At 38.9% G+C, this 17,194-nt stretch overlaps 1 protein-coding gene across 1 annotated transcript; it reads left to right on the forward strand.

Annotated features, from left to right (window-relative positions):
• Positions 1-6,933: 6,933 nt before the first annotated feature.
• On the forward strand, positions 6,934-8,282 carry LOC125315079. Its single transcript, XM_048279049.1, has 4 exons — positions 6,934-7,330; positions 7,718-7,796; positions 7,884-8,160; positions 8,241-8,282. The coding sequence occupies exons 1-3, from the start codon at positions 7,085-7,087 to the stop codon at positions 8,063-8,065; spliced, it is 507 nt and encodes a 168-aa protein (XP_048135006.1). The 5' UTR covers positions 6,934-7,084; the 3' UTR covers positions 8,066-8,160; positions 8,241-8,282.
• Positions 8,283-17,194: the final 8,912 nt, after the last annotated feature.

Raw genomic sequence — 17,194 nt, forward strand, 5'->3', positions numbered from 1 at the left:
TGTTATAGTAGATTTGGGGCGTAGCATTTGTCTAAATCAGAGCATAGGTTATTATCTTTATGGATATAGACATGAGACATTGTGAGACAGTGTAATAGATTTTAATGCACTAGTCTATTAGATACTAAAGTGTAGTTTTGCTTCATTCTTGGATCCAGGTAATCATAGGTTTTGGCTTAAAGCCGCTGGCTAATTATCACAAGAGCAATAAGGGTAAGGGAGCTATTACTTTCGATTCTAGGGATGTGCTTTGAGGTTCTAGAGGTAGGGCATCGACAAGAAGACTAGAGGATACATGAGCAGACTCTCATGAATCAATAGAGGAGAGCCAGCAACCAAGGACCCAAAATAATGATGGGAAGACTAATCCTCTTGCTTGAGAGTTGAATGGGTTCCCGAGGAGAAGAAAGTTGACTTCGCTACCCAATATTTAGAAGGTAAAGCCGAGTATTGGTGGGAGGGAATGAGGTTCGCTCTTGGAGACAAGGACATTATTATTTCTTGGAAGGGCTTTAAGGAAGCTTTCAACGCTTAATGCTTTCCACAGTCATTTCAAGCACAGAGAAACGCGATTTTCAACATATATCACTAGGTGATTTTATTGTTCTAGAGTATGTAGGTTGCTTTAATCGGATGAGTAGATTTGCGAGGTGTTTGGTGGCCGATGAGAAGGAAAAAGCTAAACATTCCTTGGAGGACTTCGGCCTGAGATTCATTTTACACTTGCGTTTCTTTTAATAACAACTTATAAAGATGTCTTGGAATGAGTAGTCAAGATTGAACAAGAGATTTCTAAAAGCAGCACATAGGGTGCTCCTCAAGCATAAAAGGTCGAGTTCATTCATTTTCAAGAAAGTCATGTAAGTGACAGCAGAAAGCAGAGAAGCATTAGCAGGCTTGAAAAGATGAAGCGTCAAGCTACTTAAGGCCTTTGCATTACATGTGGGAGACATCAAGGTAGTTCTTGTTACCGCAAAACAAGAACATGGTTTATTTCCACAAATATGGGGCATATGGTGCGATTGTCCCACATAGAGGATTGTACTTGCAGGTGGTAGAGGATGCTTCATACATAGACAACCTGGGTATGTAGCACCTATTTATTCTATGAGAAAACTAGCCTCTTCAGCTGGTATGCCCCAAGAAAATCAACAAACTCAGAAGATGACCAAGAAAGTTTTTGCTATGACGAAAGAAGATGCATCGGTGTTTAACACAATCGTCGCAAGTAATATTTCAATTGCTTTGCGGTGTGCTTATGCATTATTTGACTCCGGTTCTACGCATTTCATCATTTATATTGAATTCGCGAAGAAACTTGATGTGTAGGCCAACCTTCTTGAATATAAATTATATGTTGATACTCCTACCGATGATTTCTTAAATTATAGTTCATGACTTTGATGGATTCTGACTCCATTGTTACGCAAATAAATCCTTAAAATTGTTGAAAAAATATGGCTGAATGGGATGAACAATAAAATTAGGCTTTGAGGCGTGAAAATACTCTCTTTAAGGATTTATTTGCCCCATAATGTTACTAATGGTTTCTGGCAAATATTTTCAAGGGTACAACAAAGTCTCGATGGGAATAATAGATAGCAATTCTGATAATTCTCCAAGATCTCTCAAGAGAAACAATTGGAACAATGGCTGTGTATCATTTTGAGAAAACGAAAATTTCAAAAGTTACAAAAAGAAAATGAACCGAATCTCTCAATATATAATAGTTGAAGAAAGATAACTTTTCATGTCTCAAAAACTATTATTTGAACACAACTATTCGTATCCAAAGAACACTCAGTTTTGAACACACCTCTTCGTGTATAAGGAACAGTTAATTCGGACACAACTTTTCATTGTTTGGAAAAATAGTTTATTCGGACACAACTCTTCATTGTCCGAAAACTGTCTCGTCTGAAAAATTGCAACTCTTGGTCATAAAAAATTAATTAAAACTCAAAATAAATTGATTAAAGAGAGCTGCAACTCCTAAGTAAATAGTCTCACCGTTCATTAGAAATCAATAGTTTATTATTATTATAATTTTAAAAAATAAAAATTAAAAAGATTGTTGATTAGTGCTAATAATTTATTATCATTATAGTTTCAAAATTGCGCAATCACACATAAATATAGTAGGGTCTAACTCATTTGCCCAATTCTTTTTTTTTTCTTTTTAAAATACTACAATAGCCTTCTAACTTATAAATTGACTTGCACTCTTCCGTTTCTCTTATGTGGGACACAAAAAAAGGCACTTCTATTTGTTTTACTAACAAACTTCAACAATTATTACAACAGCCCTAGAAGGTGTAGAATCTCTCCACAAAGGCTAATTTACTTAGAGCAACAAAGGAAAAAAAGCAAGACCTCAGAATGAGCAATCAATATCATTTTCATGCAAGTGCTACCAAATAATTCTAATGATTTGCGCCAAGCAAATACAAAAACTCTCGTGGTTTGCAACTTTGCAGCTGCTACCTCTAGGATACTTTCGACAATCCATGTGATTTCTATCAATATATTATCCTTTTCATAGCAACTCAACTCGACCATTCAGTCCTTCCAAAAAAAAAAAAAAACCAACACTCAATCCAGCCTTTCGAGATTAAACATATTTTTCGGGAAAATGACACTAGAAGTGCCATAACTTGTGTACGGCATTCACTTGAGTACCATAACTTTCAAAATGTTCACTTAAGTGCCATAACTTTCAAAAATCGTTCACTTGAGTACCATGTCGGAGTAAAATCGTTCACTTGAGTACCACGTCGGAGTAAAATCGTTCACTTGAGTGCTACAATAACTTTTCCAGCGTGCCACGTCGGCTTTCCGGCGTGCTACAGTAACTTTCCGACATGCCATGTCAACTTTTCAGCGAGCTACAGTAACTTTTCCGGCATGTCACGTCAGCTTTTCCGACCGCCACGCCAACATGGCACTCAAGTGAACGATTTTTGAAAGTTATGACACTTAAGTGAATGTTTTGAAAGTTATGGCACTTAAGTGAACACCGTACAAAAGTTATTGCACTTCTAGTGTACTTTTCCCCATATTTTTCCCTTGTCCAAAATGAAAAGCTCGATATTGCCAGCTTAGCAAAGAAAAAGAAAAATAAATAGGACAACACCATCAGGTGGACTTTTCCTTTTCGTAAAAGTAAGAGCAACAGATGCTATATGATAGCTATGTTAGAATATATAAATGACAACAATAATAGAGCACGCCTTCATCAAACAGCTTAAACTTTTAGAACAGTTGACAATGGTATCACGAAATCTCACTTGGTATCAGAGCCGGTCCTAAGTTCATATATTTTAGGCCATTATTTACCTCCCCAATTACATATTTCTACACTTTAGGCCCCTATTTACCTCCTCAATTGCATGTCTCGCCTACACAGGAGGGGACAATTATATCAAAGCAGAAGGTCCCGAGTTCAAATATCCACGTCCCTATTTGCCTCCCAAATTGCATGTTTCAAAGCTCTAGGCTAAGGCCAAAGTCCAGCCTACACATGAGGGGAGTGTCAGAATATATAAATGATAATAAACCACACCTTTCGTCTAATAATTTAACCTTTTAAAAAGGTTGAAAATGGTTTCACAAAATCTCACATGATATCAGAGTAGAAGGTTCAAAATTCAAATCTTCTAGGCCCCTATTTGCTTTCCCAATTGCTTAGTTACATGCTTTAGAGCGAGGCCAGAGTCTAGTTTACGCATAAGGGGAATGTTAGAGTATGTAAATAGTAATAAATCATGTCTTCATTTAACATCTTAACATTTTAGAACAGGTAGCAGTGGCCCTAAAAAATTTCACAAGGTATGGACCCACATAATGACACCTCATCAATGTGTCAAACTTGCAATACTATACCGTAAAGGCCGAAGAAGACGTCATGTTTTTACGGTGCTGATCTTATGGGTCATCATATGTTGGATAAGCAATAATAGCTTTTCCAATCATGCTAGCAGCTGCATCCATTTCACCCTACCGGAGAAAAGAAGAGGAGAAGGCGGAGAAGAAAGAAGAAGAAAGTCAGAAGTAGCTTGAGCAAACTTAGTCGTGCAATGATGGTTTTAGATTGAGAGAGAAGCGATGATTTAGAGGAATCAGGCAACTTTCGACGGACTTCGCTGTAAGCCTCGTGGACTGGGCTTATTCTTGAGCTTTGTATGCACTTCGGTTCTCATAATTTCGCTGATTATTCTTTTTTTTTTAAATTGATTCTTTATTTTTTATTTTTCACTTTTGGAAAAAAATCACAAAATATTTCAAACTATGTCCACTGCGACGCATTTACCTTTAACCCTTTTTTTTTTTGCGACATCAAAATCTCAAGTTATGCCCATTGTCATGCATTTACCATGAATTTTTTCTTGTGACATAAAAAACTATGAACTTGTACCTATGTGACACGTTTACTCTCCATCAATATTCCGTCAAATGATTTTTCAACGTCTTTCTTATTTCACTTAAGTTGTGTGAGTGCTATCTCAACATCATTTGCTTTTCGACATCCATATAGGTAGGGTTTTAGCTATTTTCATTGATGAAATTTTGATAGTTTGAGATTTTTAATGTCATAAAAAAGTTTAAAGTAAATATGTTACAATGAGAATGATTTCATGTTTTTAATGGCAATTGGCCATATAATGAGAAAAAGCCACACAAAACCTAAGAAAATGCCCCTGTTGGCCCCTCGGCGAGAGCCGCGAAGCCCTCGCCAACTAGGGTGAGGGTTGGCCCTTACCGGATCCGGCAAGGTGAGGACTTCATGACGACCTTGCTTTTGGTCGGTGAGAAGAGCCAAGTGCACCCCAACCACTGGCAATTGCCGTAGAGGGAAATACAAGAAAGAACAAAGAAAAAGAAGGAAAAGGAATAGATAAATAAATAATTCAAAAATCTATACTAAAGCAAGAATTGTCTATATCAAGACCGGTCATGCATTCAAATTGATCGGCATCCATATCAGCAATTTTCTGTCAAAACTAGACAGAATGACTACATTAGCAAATCATTAAAAGTTTAGGGTTGAATTGACATCATGGAAAAATTTAAACCTGAATTAATAGCGTATAATAGTTTTGGGGTTTTCTAAACAATTTTTCCGTACAAATCTAACCAGACAAATAAGCTTTTTTTCTTGTCATTACCTGGTTTTCTTCCAATATTTCTACTATGCGATGCATGATATGTTTCATTTAATTATATCATCATTAGGTTATACCTTAATTAGTTATTAACTGTTGATTATGTTATTACCCGACTGAAATACATCACGACGAAATGACCTACAGTCAAGGAGTGAGTTGATCTCTTGATTTAGATTTGAGAAAAATCGCATCTTGTCTTTGCCCTGTTGCTCTTTTTTGTCCTCCTCCGTTGTTCTTAGGAATGCTATTCGGGCTATAAGAAAAACAAATCATCGAAGAATGAGATAAACAGAACATGAAGAATAAATCGAACAGAACATCGACTTTTACGCTGTTCGGTTGGTAAGATCTACTTTACGGGCAAAAGAGCATGAGATACCACTTAAGAAGCACCAACACTTGACCGACATGTGATCAATAGGTATCAGACCTTGGAAACGTGGTTAGCAGTCCAAACACGCCAGTGATACATGAGCTCAATATCCCAACATACCATTTCAACACGCATAGAGTCAATTTTAATCATTTACAATAAATTAGGGTCCAAATGTAAATCTATCCAAAGTTTGTATACTTAAGTTATATATCCTGCCACCCTAAAATTACTATGCCTAGCAAAAAAAAAAAAAAAAACTAATCGTGATTTCCTAATAGAAGAAGAAAAAGAAACTTATTGCTGATATTTTTTTAGAAACTCACATAATAATTTATCATGTATATAAAAAATGGCAGAATGACACCTTAAGTGCCAAAATTTATGTACAAGCGTCCACTTTAGTGCCAAAATTTTTTCCTAGCTCACTTAAGTGCCAATCAAAGAAAAAACGATTACTTAAGTGTCAACGGCGAGAGATCATGGCCAAAAATATACTTGGTATTTACATTTAGAACATTTTAGTGTCACATTATTTATAATTCAAAAATACGTCCATGTGGCAATTTTATTTGAACAATTAGTCCACGTGGCAATTTTATTGAAAAATTTAGTCTGATACTTTAAAAAAGTTACCTACCTACGCATGGCGTAGTTGGTTGAGCTTGAGCCCTTCTTTCTCTCATAAAATGTTAAGGGTTCAAATCTCTTGGCCGCGTTCCTCGATTTAAGTGGGGGGCCCCGGCGATGGGTTGCTGGGCCAATCTCCCTTCAGGTATAGTCACGGGTTCGCCCTTGTGCCGGACGCCGGGCGAAGCTCGGTAGGGCCGGTGGATCTTGGATATGAAAAAAAAAAGTTTTAAAAAGTTTTAAAAAAAAATATCACTGCTGCCACGAATTTTTATAATCATATAATTTTTTATATTTTCATATTTTTATATTTTATTTCCTTGAATTTTTTTGCTTATTTTTTTTATTTTTTAACTTTTAGATTTTTTTATTTTTATTAACTGGAATCCTCCAATGAGCCATGTAAATGACACGTAAGATTTTCGACAAAGTTCACCGGAGTTGGCACTTCTAATGTCCTTCTATCATATGAAAATATACATTAAACATACAACATGTCCCGGTGTGTCGGAGCTCTCTATTTTTTAAAAATGACATGTCGACTTGTCATATCATGCCTAGTGTCGGTATTAGTGATACTTATTATATCACTATAAATCAAGCAATACAACAATGATTACAATCTCATTCAAGTCACAAATAATATCTCAATTTTACAGCGAAAAAAGAAAACAGTTCACAAATTATACCACAAAATTTATTACCTTGGAACACCAAAAGCTCTTCTTGGAAATTTGGCTCCAACATTGCATGTCTTTTTTCCAACAACCTACTTAAATTAGAAAATCAATCAAACTAAACCTATGTGGATGAGGTTTCGGGCCGACAAGGAGACCACATTGAATTCGATCCTCTTTCGTTTTTGCGACCCAAAAAAAAAAAAAAAAGGGTCCTCTGGTTGAAAAACTTCGGCAATATGTCGACGTCGATGAATTTGTGCCTAGGCACGATCGAAATGGCGGCTCGCCGGCCACGACCGAAGACCAAGACGGCGTCGAAGACCGAACAGAGCAGCAACAGTTCCAGTTTCGCTGGCTTCGGTCGCGAGAAGAAAGAGCCTCTGTGGCGGTGCGTGGAGAATTGCGGCGCGTGCTGCAAGTTGGACAAGGGTCCATCCTTCGTCACTCCCGAAGAGATCTTCGATAACCCTGGTGACGTCGAGGTCTGGTTTTCAAATTGTGATTGGTTTCCTTCTCGTTTGCATCACCCCATCCACACCAGCTGTTTGATGAAATGATTCAGAGGAGTAGTAACGTGAAGGTAGATTTATCAGGTGAAAATTTAAACCTCCTCCAGTGAGTTCGCTTGATACTGTGTGTGTTCTGTTCAACAGGGTGCAACTTTTTGCCCAAAAAATTTTAAGTAGTCAGATAAAAACGGGAACTTGTTTGATATTCTAGCATTACAAAGAAGAACCTCATTTGGTGCATGACGTTGTGTCTTCGCCTCTACCGCATCGCACAGCTTTTTTTGTGCAACTGCGACATGCATCGTTAAGCTCACTATGACAATGTTTGCGCGACTTCTCATTTTATCATTGCAATTCCAGCTTTACAGAAGCATGATAGGTCCGGATGGATGGTGTGTACACTTTGAGAAAAGCACACGGAAATGCTCTATTTATCCAGGTAACTGCTCCTTTCACAACGTCAGTAAAATGGGACAGATAGTGGGTGGAGTGGTTCTGGTGTGAAACTCTTAACTTGATTTTGCAGACCGTCCCTATTTCTGTCGTGTCGAGGCGGATGTCTTCAAGTCATTATACGGAATTGATAAGAAGAAGTTCAATAAGGAGGCATGTGGTTGCTGTAGAGACACCATCAAAGCAATATACGGTTCGAACTCAAAAGAGTTGCACAATTTTAATCATGCTGTTAGAAGCTCCGATCCCGACTAGGAAAATGAACCTGGATTGCTCGGCTTTGGATGCTTAAGGCCATCTGTTTCTAAAAGGAGCTGGTGGTCTAGGACAATCTAGAATTATTCCACCAGGTATTGAAGTGGTGCTAGCTTATTATGTTCATGATCGGCATTCTTTTCAAGCTGACTATAATTGAGAGGAAATTCATTAGTCTTGCAGGTGGGGGGGAGTTTTGCCAGTATCCTATATGAATGACCAATTCTGCAAGGACTACGCGGGTTTGGGGGGGGCAAGCCAGTATCCTATATGAATGACCAATTCTGCAAGGACTACGCGGGTTTGGGGGGGGCATCGTCGGGTAATCAGTCCAAGAATGCCTCTCTCTCTCTCTCTCTCTCTCTCTCATGAATCTTCATGCACAATTAAATCTGCACTGATTTGTCTTGGATTTGTTTCTAGTGTACTTTTTACCAATGCGTAGTTAAGATGGCACTGTAGGACCTACTATACCTACTATACTAGGTTTACCTTTGCAATGTTGCTCTGTTTGTGGAATATCATCTGTAATTCCCTACAAATTCGGGTGGCTAATCATCTAGTTCTCTTGGTGCATCCCATGGCTATTCTTGTCCTCTGTAAATTCAGGGCAGATTATGAAGGAGATTGAATCATCTTTCATTAAGGTGGACTTGCAGATACTTTTACATGTTATCTTGTGATTCTCTGTGGACTTAATCCTCCCAAACCACAATGGCAGATACAGGAGTCGGCACTGTCCTCATGGGAGTCGTTTGGCATAGTGCCGGTGGTCTCCATAGGTTTCACGCAGCTGCCTTATGAAGTGAGAGGTCCTAGGTTCAGCCCCACGTTGTCCATTCTTTGGTGTCATATTTGAGAGCCAGATTGACTTGAGTGAATCGGTAATTATATGCTGTGGACAGACAGGGGACACCGGGAGAGTTCACAGTTGGTGACTGGTGCCAAACATTCTAATGATAACTCTTTATTTGTAAAAGGAAAATGCAGAGGTCCCTGGAAGTGTAGACGTTTTGCCTATGGAGTTTAATGAAGGTTTGAAGCATCACTCTGAGATGAAGTAGGCGCATAATCGAACTCTGATAAGTCTGCCACCTACACCCTGTTTGACATTGCTTTTGTCAAGCCGGTGTGGTTTGAAGTGTGTAAGGCTAGGGCGAGCAAAGCATGATGAAGAGAGAAAGAGAGAGAGATAGGAGAGAGAATAATGTGACTATTTCTATGATGAGGTCAAAGTCAAATAGAATGAACACTTGTTAAAACCTTAATAGTGTGTTCATGGAAGTTGAGGAGTGATCTTAAGCTTACATTACTTTTTACTATTAAAACGGGCAACACGAGGATGCAATTTAGAAATTACGACATCCTAGCATGCATTTCTATACGAACTTAAAACCAATAGAGTCGAGACTTACATTGAAAGTGTGCGTTTCACGATATCTACGCAGACAGAAGAACATGCAAAATAAGAGAAACGGGAGGAGCGCATTCAATTTCAGAGAAATTTAAGAGCAAGAGATCAAGGAACAAACTCACCCCCTACTCATTGCTGCCAAGGTTCTATGTAGACATTTCGGGCCGCCCCAAGGTAACGTGACGCCCTTCGAGCCGAGACTTGGTCTTTTTAGGCCAGTATCTCCTCCGTCTGACGTCAATTCGCATGATTTTTGTGCCTTGGGGATGCTCGCGCATAAGATTTCCAAACGAGCCCAATATTGTCCAAGTGAAATTGTGAAATACCGGATCCAAGGTGTCAATCCATATTGGAACCTAAAGCTTAGTCTATAAAGCGGGCATAGTTGCCGTGACTTAACAATTTTCAAAATCATTATATACCATACGTATATTTGTGGAAAGTGATTCCAAGACCTCTAGGTACAGTTTTGGGTTCTGGGATCATCCTTTCGGATATTGGATGGTTTGTTGCATGGAGTAAACGAAAGGGGAAGAACTGTTATTCTCATAATTAGATGGATTACATCAATGTATATAGTGAGTATTAGGACTCACTAATAATGAAGAAGACTAAGGCTGCGCATGGTAACCATTCTGTTTCGGGAAACTAATTCGATTAAAATGATTTTTTCGATTTCTGGATGAATTTTAGAGAACGTGTTTGTAGCCAAATTTTTGTTCTGAATGAAACGCATTTGATAACCGAACAAATTTCTATTTCAAAAACTGTTTTCTTCCTATTTTTTATTTAAGTCAAATAACTATGTAATTACTTTGTAAAATTTCTTCTAAATTGAAGACTATTTTCAATGCACACTAAAATAATTTAAAATACATTATTTTTTAGCATGTCATAAATGAAACACAAATTTTAATACATTACGTTTGAGTTCGTTAAAGCATAAGAAAGTTCCCTATTAGACTCATTTTTTTTAAATGTTACGTTATCCAAAATACATACAAACATAGCAGCCATATAATCAAATTATTCTGACACAAAAAAAACATCTCGGATCGAGTACAGTTCTTCACATCATTTGGCTTCTATCTAAATCCAAGTGGGTGTTTAGTTTTTTCTGCAAATGTTTACTTTTGTGACGATGAATATATGTTATTATCACATGTTGGATGCCATCATCTTGTGCTTTTTGGAAGAGTGAATCCATGAATCTAGGAAATTTAGGCCCAATTTTGAAATGGGTCAAACTGCCTATATAGCTATTCCATTTTGGGTTTTCTAATTTTGGTGATTTTTAAAAATTTCCATTTTTTTGAAATTTTTATTTTATTTTTATTAGGTTGAGAAAAAGTGCGGAGAATTGAGGGAAGTGATGTGGCTTTTTTTTTGTATTCTCAAGTGTTCTTTTGACCACTTTTTTGTTGGTTTTGCTTTAAACGTTCGATTCAAACGTTCTGAACATATGATCATTTTTTGGTCAACGTGATCTCATCTTTATTAATTGGAATGTCTCCCTAAACTACCCTTGCTAATAATAAGCCCAATTAATGTTTGAATACTCCCCCTCAAGTTGGAGTATAAATATCAAAGAGTCCCAACTTGTTACATAAAGTAGTCACTCTACTACCCCAAAATGATTTAGTAAAAAGATCAGCAAGTTGGTCTTTGGTCCACGTGTATTGAAGTGTTATTTCCTTGTTGTGAATTTTTTTCTCGCACAAAATGGCAATCTACTTCAATATGTTACCTGTGCTCATGTAAAACTGGATTTAAAGCAATATACATAGTAGACTGGTTATAACAACATAGGACTGAGGGAGTTAAAGATGAGATGCTGAGTTCAAATAACGACATTCCCAACCAAAACAACTCACTAATCACATGAGCTAGCAGCTTTTATGTGTATCGGTTACATGTGTATGTCTATAATAATTGGCATTGGATACTGTACTCGATTGAGACACAACCTATTGCTTCTTACTTTTTCAACTCATGGGATTACCTCCCAAGAACACACAATAACTAAAAGTCGATCTCCTATCGATAGGACACTAAGCCCAATCAACATCAGAGTAGCCAGTGATATCTAATATGTCCATGATTCTTGAACATAAGTCTTTTACCCAATGCTCCCTTCAAGTACTTAATAATACATAGCGCTGCCTCCCAATGTATAGTGCGAGAAGCACTCATAAACTTACCGACCGTGCTAATAGTAAAGGAAATATCTGGTCGAGTAATAGTTAAATAGTTGAGATTACCCCACTAGCCTCTGGTACTTGCTCAGATCATGAAGTAAGTCGCCATGTTCAACATCAAGCTTCACATTAGAATCTATTGAATCGGCTGTTTGCTCCAATAAAACCAACCTCACTAAGAATATCCAGAATATATTTTTGCTATGATAATGAGATACCATCACATGAATAGGCTACCTTAATACCTAAGAAATACCCAGCAACCCATATCTTTTGTGCTAAACTCTATTTGTAAAAATTATTTCAAATTTATGCCCATAGATAATATTGTCTACATATACAACCAGGAGCACACACTCTCTAGGAGAAGTGGAGCTAAACACAGAACATCCAACGATATAACGCCGCAAATCAAACTGAATAACTGCATCACTAAAACGGCCAAACTAGGCACGGGGAGATTGTTTCAACCCATATAATGCCTCGCTCATGCGACAAGCACCAATAGGCTCCCCCTGGGCAACAAACCCTAGGGGTTGCTCCATATATACCTCCTCCGGCAAGTCGCCATGAAGAAATGTATTCTTGATATCAAGCTGATGGAGTGTCCAACCATATCGAAGAGAGATATGAAAAATGAACGAGGTATCTTTACGACAGGAGAGAATGTATCATCATAATCAACTCCATAAGTCTGGGTTTAACCTTTGGCAACTAGACGCGTATCAAGGCCTCTAGTTGCCTTCCATGAAACCTAATGGCCCCCTTATTTGCCATCGTTAGTTGGCTGTCCGTTATCTGTAGTATGATTTCATCCTCCATAGCTCACCACCAACTTGGATGGGCAGAGCCGAAGCAACAAATGAGGAATATATAGGAGAAAGATAATCGTAGGATAAAACCCGAGAAAAGGAGTATGTGTATAATAAGACAAACAATATGGTGCAAATCGGATTGAGTTGACCGACACAAGAACGCGACCTTTGTGCAATGCAATGAGAATATCGATAGGAGGATCGGGCTCGAGGCGCGGATCGGGCCGGATATTTTGGTGGAGAATCATACATGTCCATGTGGGGACTATCACTCATGTTGATGATGCCCATTGATAGCCGATCAAAGAACTGAAAATCGGGCGATGGCCCGAGCACACCCGTCAAAGGGACACGCGGCGAGAGAGCCATGGCCGAGGACAAAGTATCTTCGAAAGGAGTCACCGGTTGAGCGGTAGAGGAGTAATATGATCGGTCCTTGAAAAAGGTCACATCCGTCGAGACATATCAACGTCGATTAACTCGAACTATAACATTTATACCCTTTCTGAGTTCAAGAGTACCCAAGAAAACATACTTGTCAACCCGTGAATCGAGCTTATAATTACAAGGAGAAAGACGATGCACAAAACAAACACATCCAAATACACGAAGTGGTAAAAAAAAAAAAGTGGACTCGTAGGATGGAGAATAGAGAAAGATCTGCCCCCACAAAGCACAGAGGATGGGAGGCAATTTACGAGAGAGCATGATGTAATAATAGCATGTAGACATGGTTGGTTCGGCCAAATCGCCGGTTCCGGTTCGGCCGAACCGGTTGTTCCGTTTCGGTTCGGAACCGACGGGTTCCGAGCTAGTTCCGTTTTCGGTTCGGAACCGCCGGTTATGGCCCGGTTCCATTTTCCGTTGGGAACCACCGGTTCTCGAGCCGAACGGTTCTTTTCCCCCGGGCCTCCCCTTTTATTAAAAATGGGTCGGAACCTTGGGCCCGGTTAATGGGCCGGTTCCGAACCCACGGTTCCATTTGGCCATGTCTAATAGCATGCCCCCATAACATTTTGGGAATGTTCATACGAGAAAGTAGACAACGAGCAATATCCGAGAGATGGCGATTTTTTCGTTTCGTCACCCATTCTGCTAGGGGTATTGGAGTAAAAGGTCCGATGCGGAATCCCATGAGATAGAAAGAATTAGAGGTGAGCATGGGTCAAGTGGGTATGTCCAGACCTAGACCCTAAAATCGACCCTATTATAACCGGTGCTCTATTTTTGGAACCTAGAACCGACCCCGTTTATCTTGGAACCTATTTTGAAACCGACTTTGTTTTTTGGTTTGGTTCCATGGTCTACCCGAGAACTTGTTTTCCTCTTGTTTCTTTTTATGATTGTATGTTTTCCATCAAAATAATATGAGTATTGATGAACTCACCTCGCTCTAGATAGTTGTGTCGGTGTCGATGAGATGCAAAAGAGAGGTGACAGCGAGAGGATATGGTGGCTAGTCCGGCAACAATGAGACAAAAGGTGACAACGAGCTGTGTTGCATCTTTGCGGCACCGATGATGGCAACAATGAGAGGCAAGCTGATGGTGGCAACAACGAGAGAGAGAGAGAGAGAGAGAGAGAGAGAGAGAGAGAGAGCATGACGAGATGGGAAACATGAAACAGAGGAGGGAAGACAAGGCTAGCAAGCGAGGCTAGGGTTTTTTTTTTTTAACAGAGTAGCTATAAACCGATTCTAAAACTGGTTCGGGTGGGTCTCCTCCTAGAACTAGGGACCGCACCGGTTTCAACCTATTCCCAAAACGTGGAACCTATTCTTGGACCAGCTTAAATAGGAACCGATTCCCAGCCTTATTTTTTTCGGTGATCCGATCCGGGTTCCAAGTGAACCCGATCCGATTGCACACCCCTAGAAAGAATGATTGAGAAGCATGATATTTAAATAGTTATTTTTTCTTTTGCAATATCGGAGCGTAGATATTTAACGGAAGCATGATACCGATTGAGAATCTTAAAGTAAAACATACGAAAACAAGAAAAAAAAACTTATAGCTCTATCTTTTATTAAATATAACCACATTATGCGGGAATAGTCATCCCTAAATGTAACAAAATACTTGTAACTAAACATATCTTTGACACAACATGGTCTCCAAATATCATAATGGACCAGCTCAAAAGGACTTGACACGCGACTCTAGACATGAGAGGAAAAAAATACCTGATGATGTTTGCTAAATTGACAAGCATCGCACTTGATAAGGCTCATAGACTTTGAAAATCAAGATAAATGATGAAGTGTGTCGGGCGACGAATGACCCATATGTCGGTGCATCTCAAAAAAGTTGAGGGCGGTGCTCTTCCGAGCAATAGCAACAATAAGATCATTGTTCATGTATTACAACCCGTTGGACTTATGCCCTCCACCAATCATTCATCCGATCTTCAAATCCTGAAAGACAAAATGAGTAGAGGTAAATGTCAACTAATTATTAAGTCCATCTTAATTAATTAACCCGACTATGATTAGTCAACTCATCTCAATTAATTTACCCAACCGTAGTTAATTAGCACCACAATAATTAGCTAACTTGACCTTAGTTGATTATTCCGATCACGATTAATTAAAGTAACCAAGGTTAAATAAAGCAACTATGGTTAAACCAAAGTAACTATAGTTAATAATAAAGTAACTACAGTTAATTAAAAGTAACTTAAAATAACCATGATTAATTAAAAGTAACTATGTTTACTTAATCCAATGAAGATTAACTTAATTTAACCATGGCTAATTAATTTAACCTAACCGTAGTTAAACTAACCCAATCACCATTATTCTAAACTAATCACAATTAAGTTAAACTAACCCCACTAGGACCACGGTGATTACGCCCCGGCCTCCAGCAACCACCAAACGATCGAAAACCATAGCACTAGCTACGGGTGCGGAAGAGAGTGCAGATGATGAGTTAGGCATGTACTGAAGAACCCCGAGAGAAAACCTCATCAACTAATGGAAGAGTATTCTCGAGAAGTAATCCAGCGACCACCAAAAGGCTGAGAAACCATAGTACTAGCTACAAGTGCGGAAGAGAGTGCAGATGATGAGTCAAGCATGTACTAAAGGACCCGAGAGAAGACCTCATCAACCGATGGAAGAGTATTCTGAGAAGTAATCTACTGTAGGAGAGAAGAATTAGTTGGACTAAGCTCACGGAGAAATGATATAACTCTCATATCCTCGTGACGCTTCGTCAACTCTCTAATATCATTAGTGGTAGGCAAAAGTGTCCAGTCTTTCATAAAAAGTGGTGAACCTAAAATAGTAATCGGATATAGATATGTCTCTTGCACGTATACCAAATAGCTCCTCCCAAACATCACAAACATGGGTCATGTTAATTCTCATATCCTCTTGACACTTGACCAACTCTTTAATGTCATCAGTGGCAAGCAAATAAATGTCCAATCTCTCATAAAGAGTGGTGAACTTAGAATAGTAATCGGACAAATTTGTCTCCCGCATATAGATCAAATAACTCCTCCCAAACATCACAAACATGAGTCATGTTATCTCGATCCGAAAACATAAGAGCACACTTATCCCGAATGGCTTTAGCTGATGTACACCACATAAACCAAGGACCAATCTTTGAATCCATTGTATTTCACAACAATGTTCGAATGGTAGCATCGCCAAAACGCCAATCATCTACATTCGTTTTATCCAAAGGTGGAAGTGAAGTAAGATAACTTTGCTATTTGATGGCCAAAAGATATGTCTCAACTGCTATAGACCAAGATAGATAATTGGTCCCATCTAGCTTGACAAAACTCAACTTCATATTAGTAATACCATTATATATGCTCACAATAGATTCAATAATAAACAGCAAACTTAATCTCTGCAATTCAATAATCCAATGCGGTTGAAAATATATCACCACATAATAAAGACTCACGACCCACAAACATCATCAATCAACCACTTGAATCAGCAAACAAATAAGGAAGCTCAAGACTCTATAGAAAGTGCAAATAAGGAAATTGAAATGCAAACCGTTCTTCCTATGAAAATGATCACTCAATTGCTAAAGAACCCGAGACACCAACAAGCAAAAAAGCCAAAGAAGTTAGAGAATCTCCTCCATCTAAAGTACCACGATTTATGAGGCCAGCAATATGCAGCCAAAGAGAATCGGGGATTGAGCGCCAAATTTTCGAGGGGAAGCACCTTGGCCCAAAAAAAAAAAAAAAGGACTCCATATCAACGTGCAGGGTCTGCTAATTTCCCCATGAAGAGTCACTATATGTAATCACTTACGCTCTATGGAGAAAAAAAAAAAATGAGGAACCACTCTAGACAATATCAAAACAAGGTTTGCCGGCCTAGGGAACACCGGATGATGCCAAAATAGGCCTCGCTAGAGCCAAGCAAGGCTGGTCGACACCTCCACAAGGGTGGGCGATGTCGGATCCGAGGTCGCCGGCCTCGGCGACGTCGAACGGCGCGAGCACAGGCCTCACTAGCGCTAGAACAAGCCTAGACGGCCTAGGCGACGCTGGATTTGGAGGTTTCAACGAGATTCCGACAAGTTGTTGATGATGGCGATGGTAAGTGGTTGATGGTGGTGAGTGGCTCTACGGTTATTCTAGGGTTTAGGCTTTGATACCATGTAAACAAAAGGAAAAAAATTGTTATTCTCATAATTATGAGTTACATTAATGTATACAATGAGTA

Source organism: Rhodamnia argentea, chromosome 5, assembly GCF_020921035.1.
Source record: "Rhodamnia argentea isolate NSW1041297 chromosome 5, ASM2092103v1, whole genome shotgun sequence".
Lineage (NCBI taxonomy): Eukaryota > Viridiplantae > Streptophyta > Magnoliopsida > Myrtales > Myrtaceae > Rhodamnia > Rhodamnia argentea.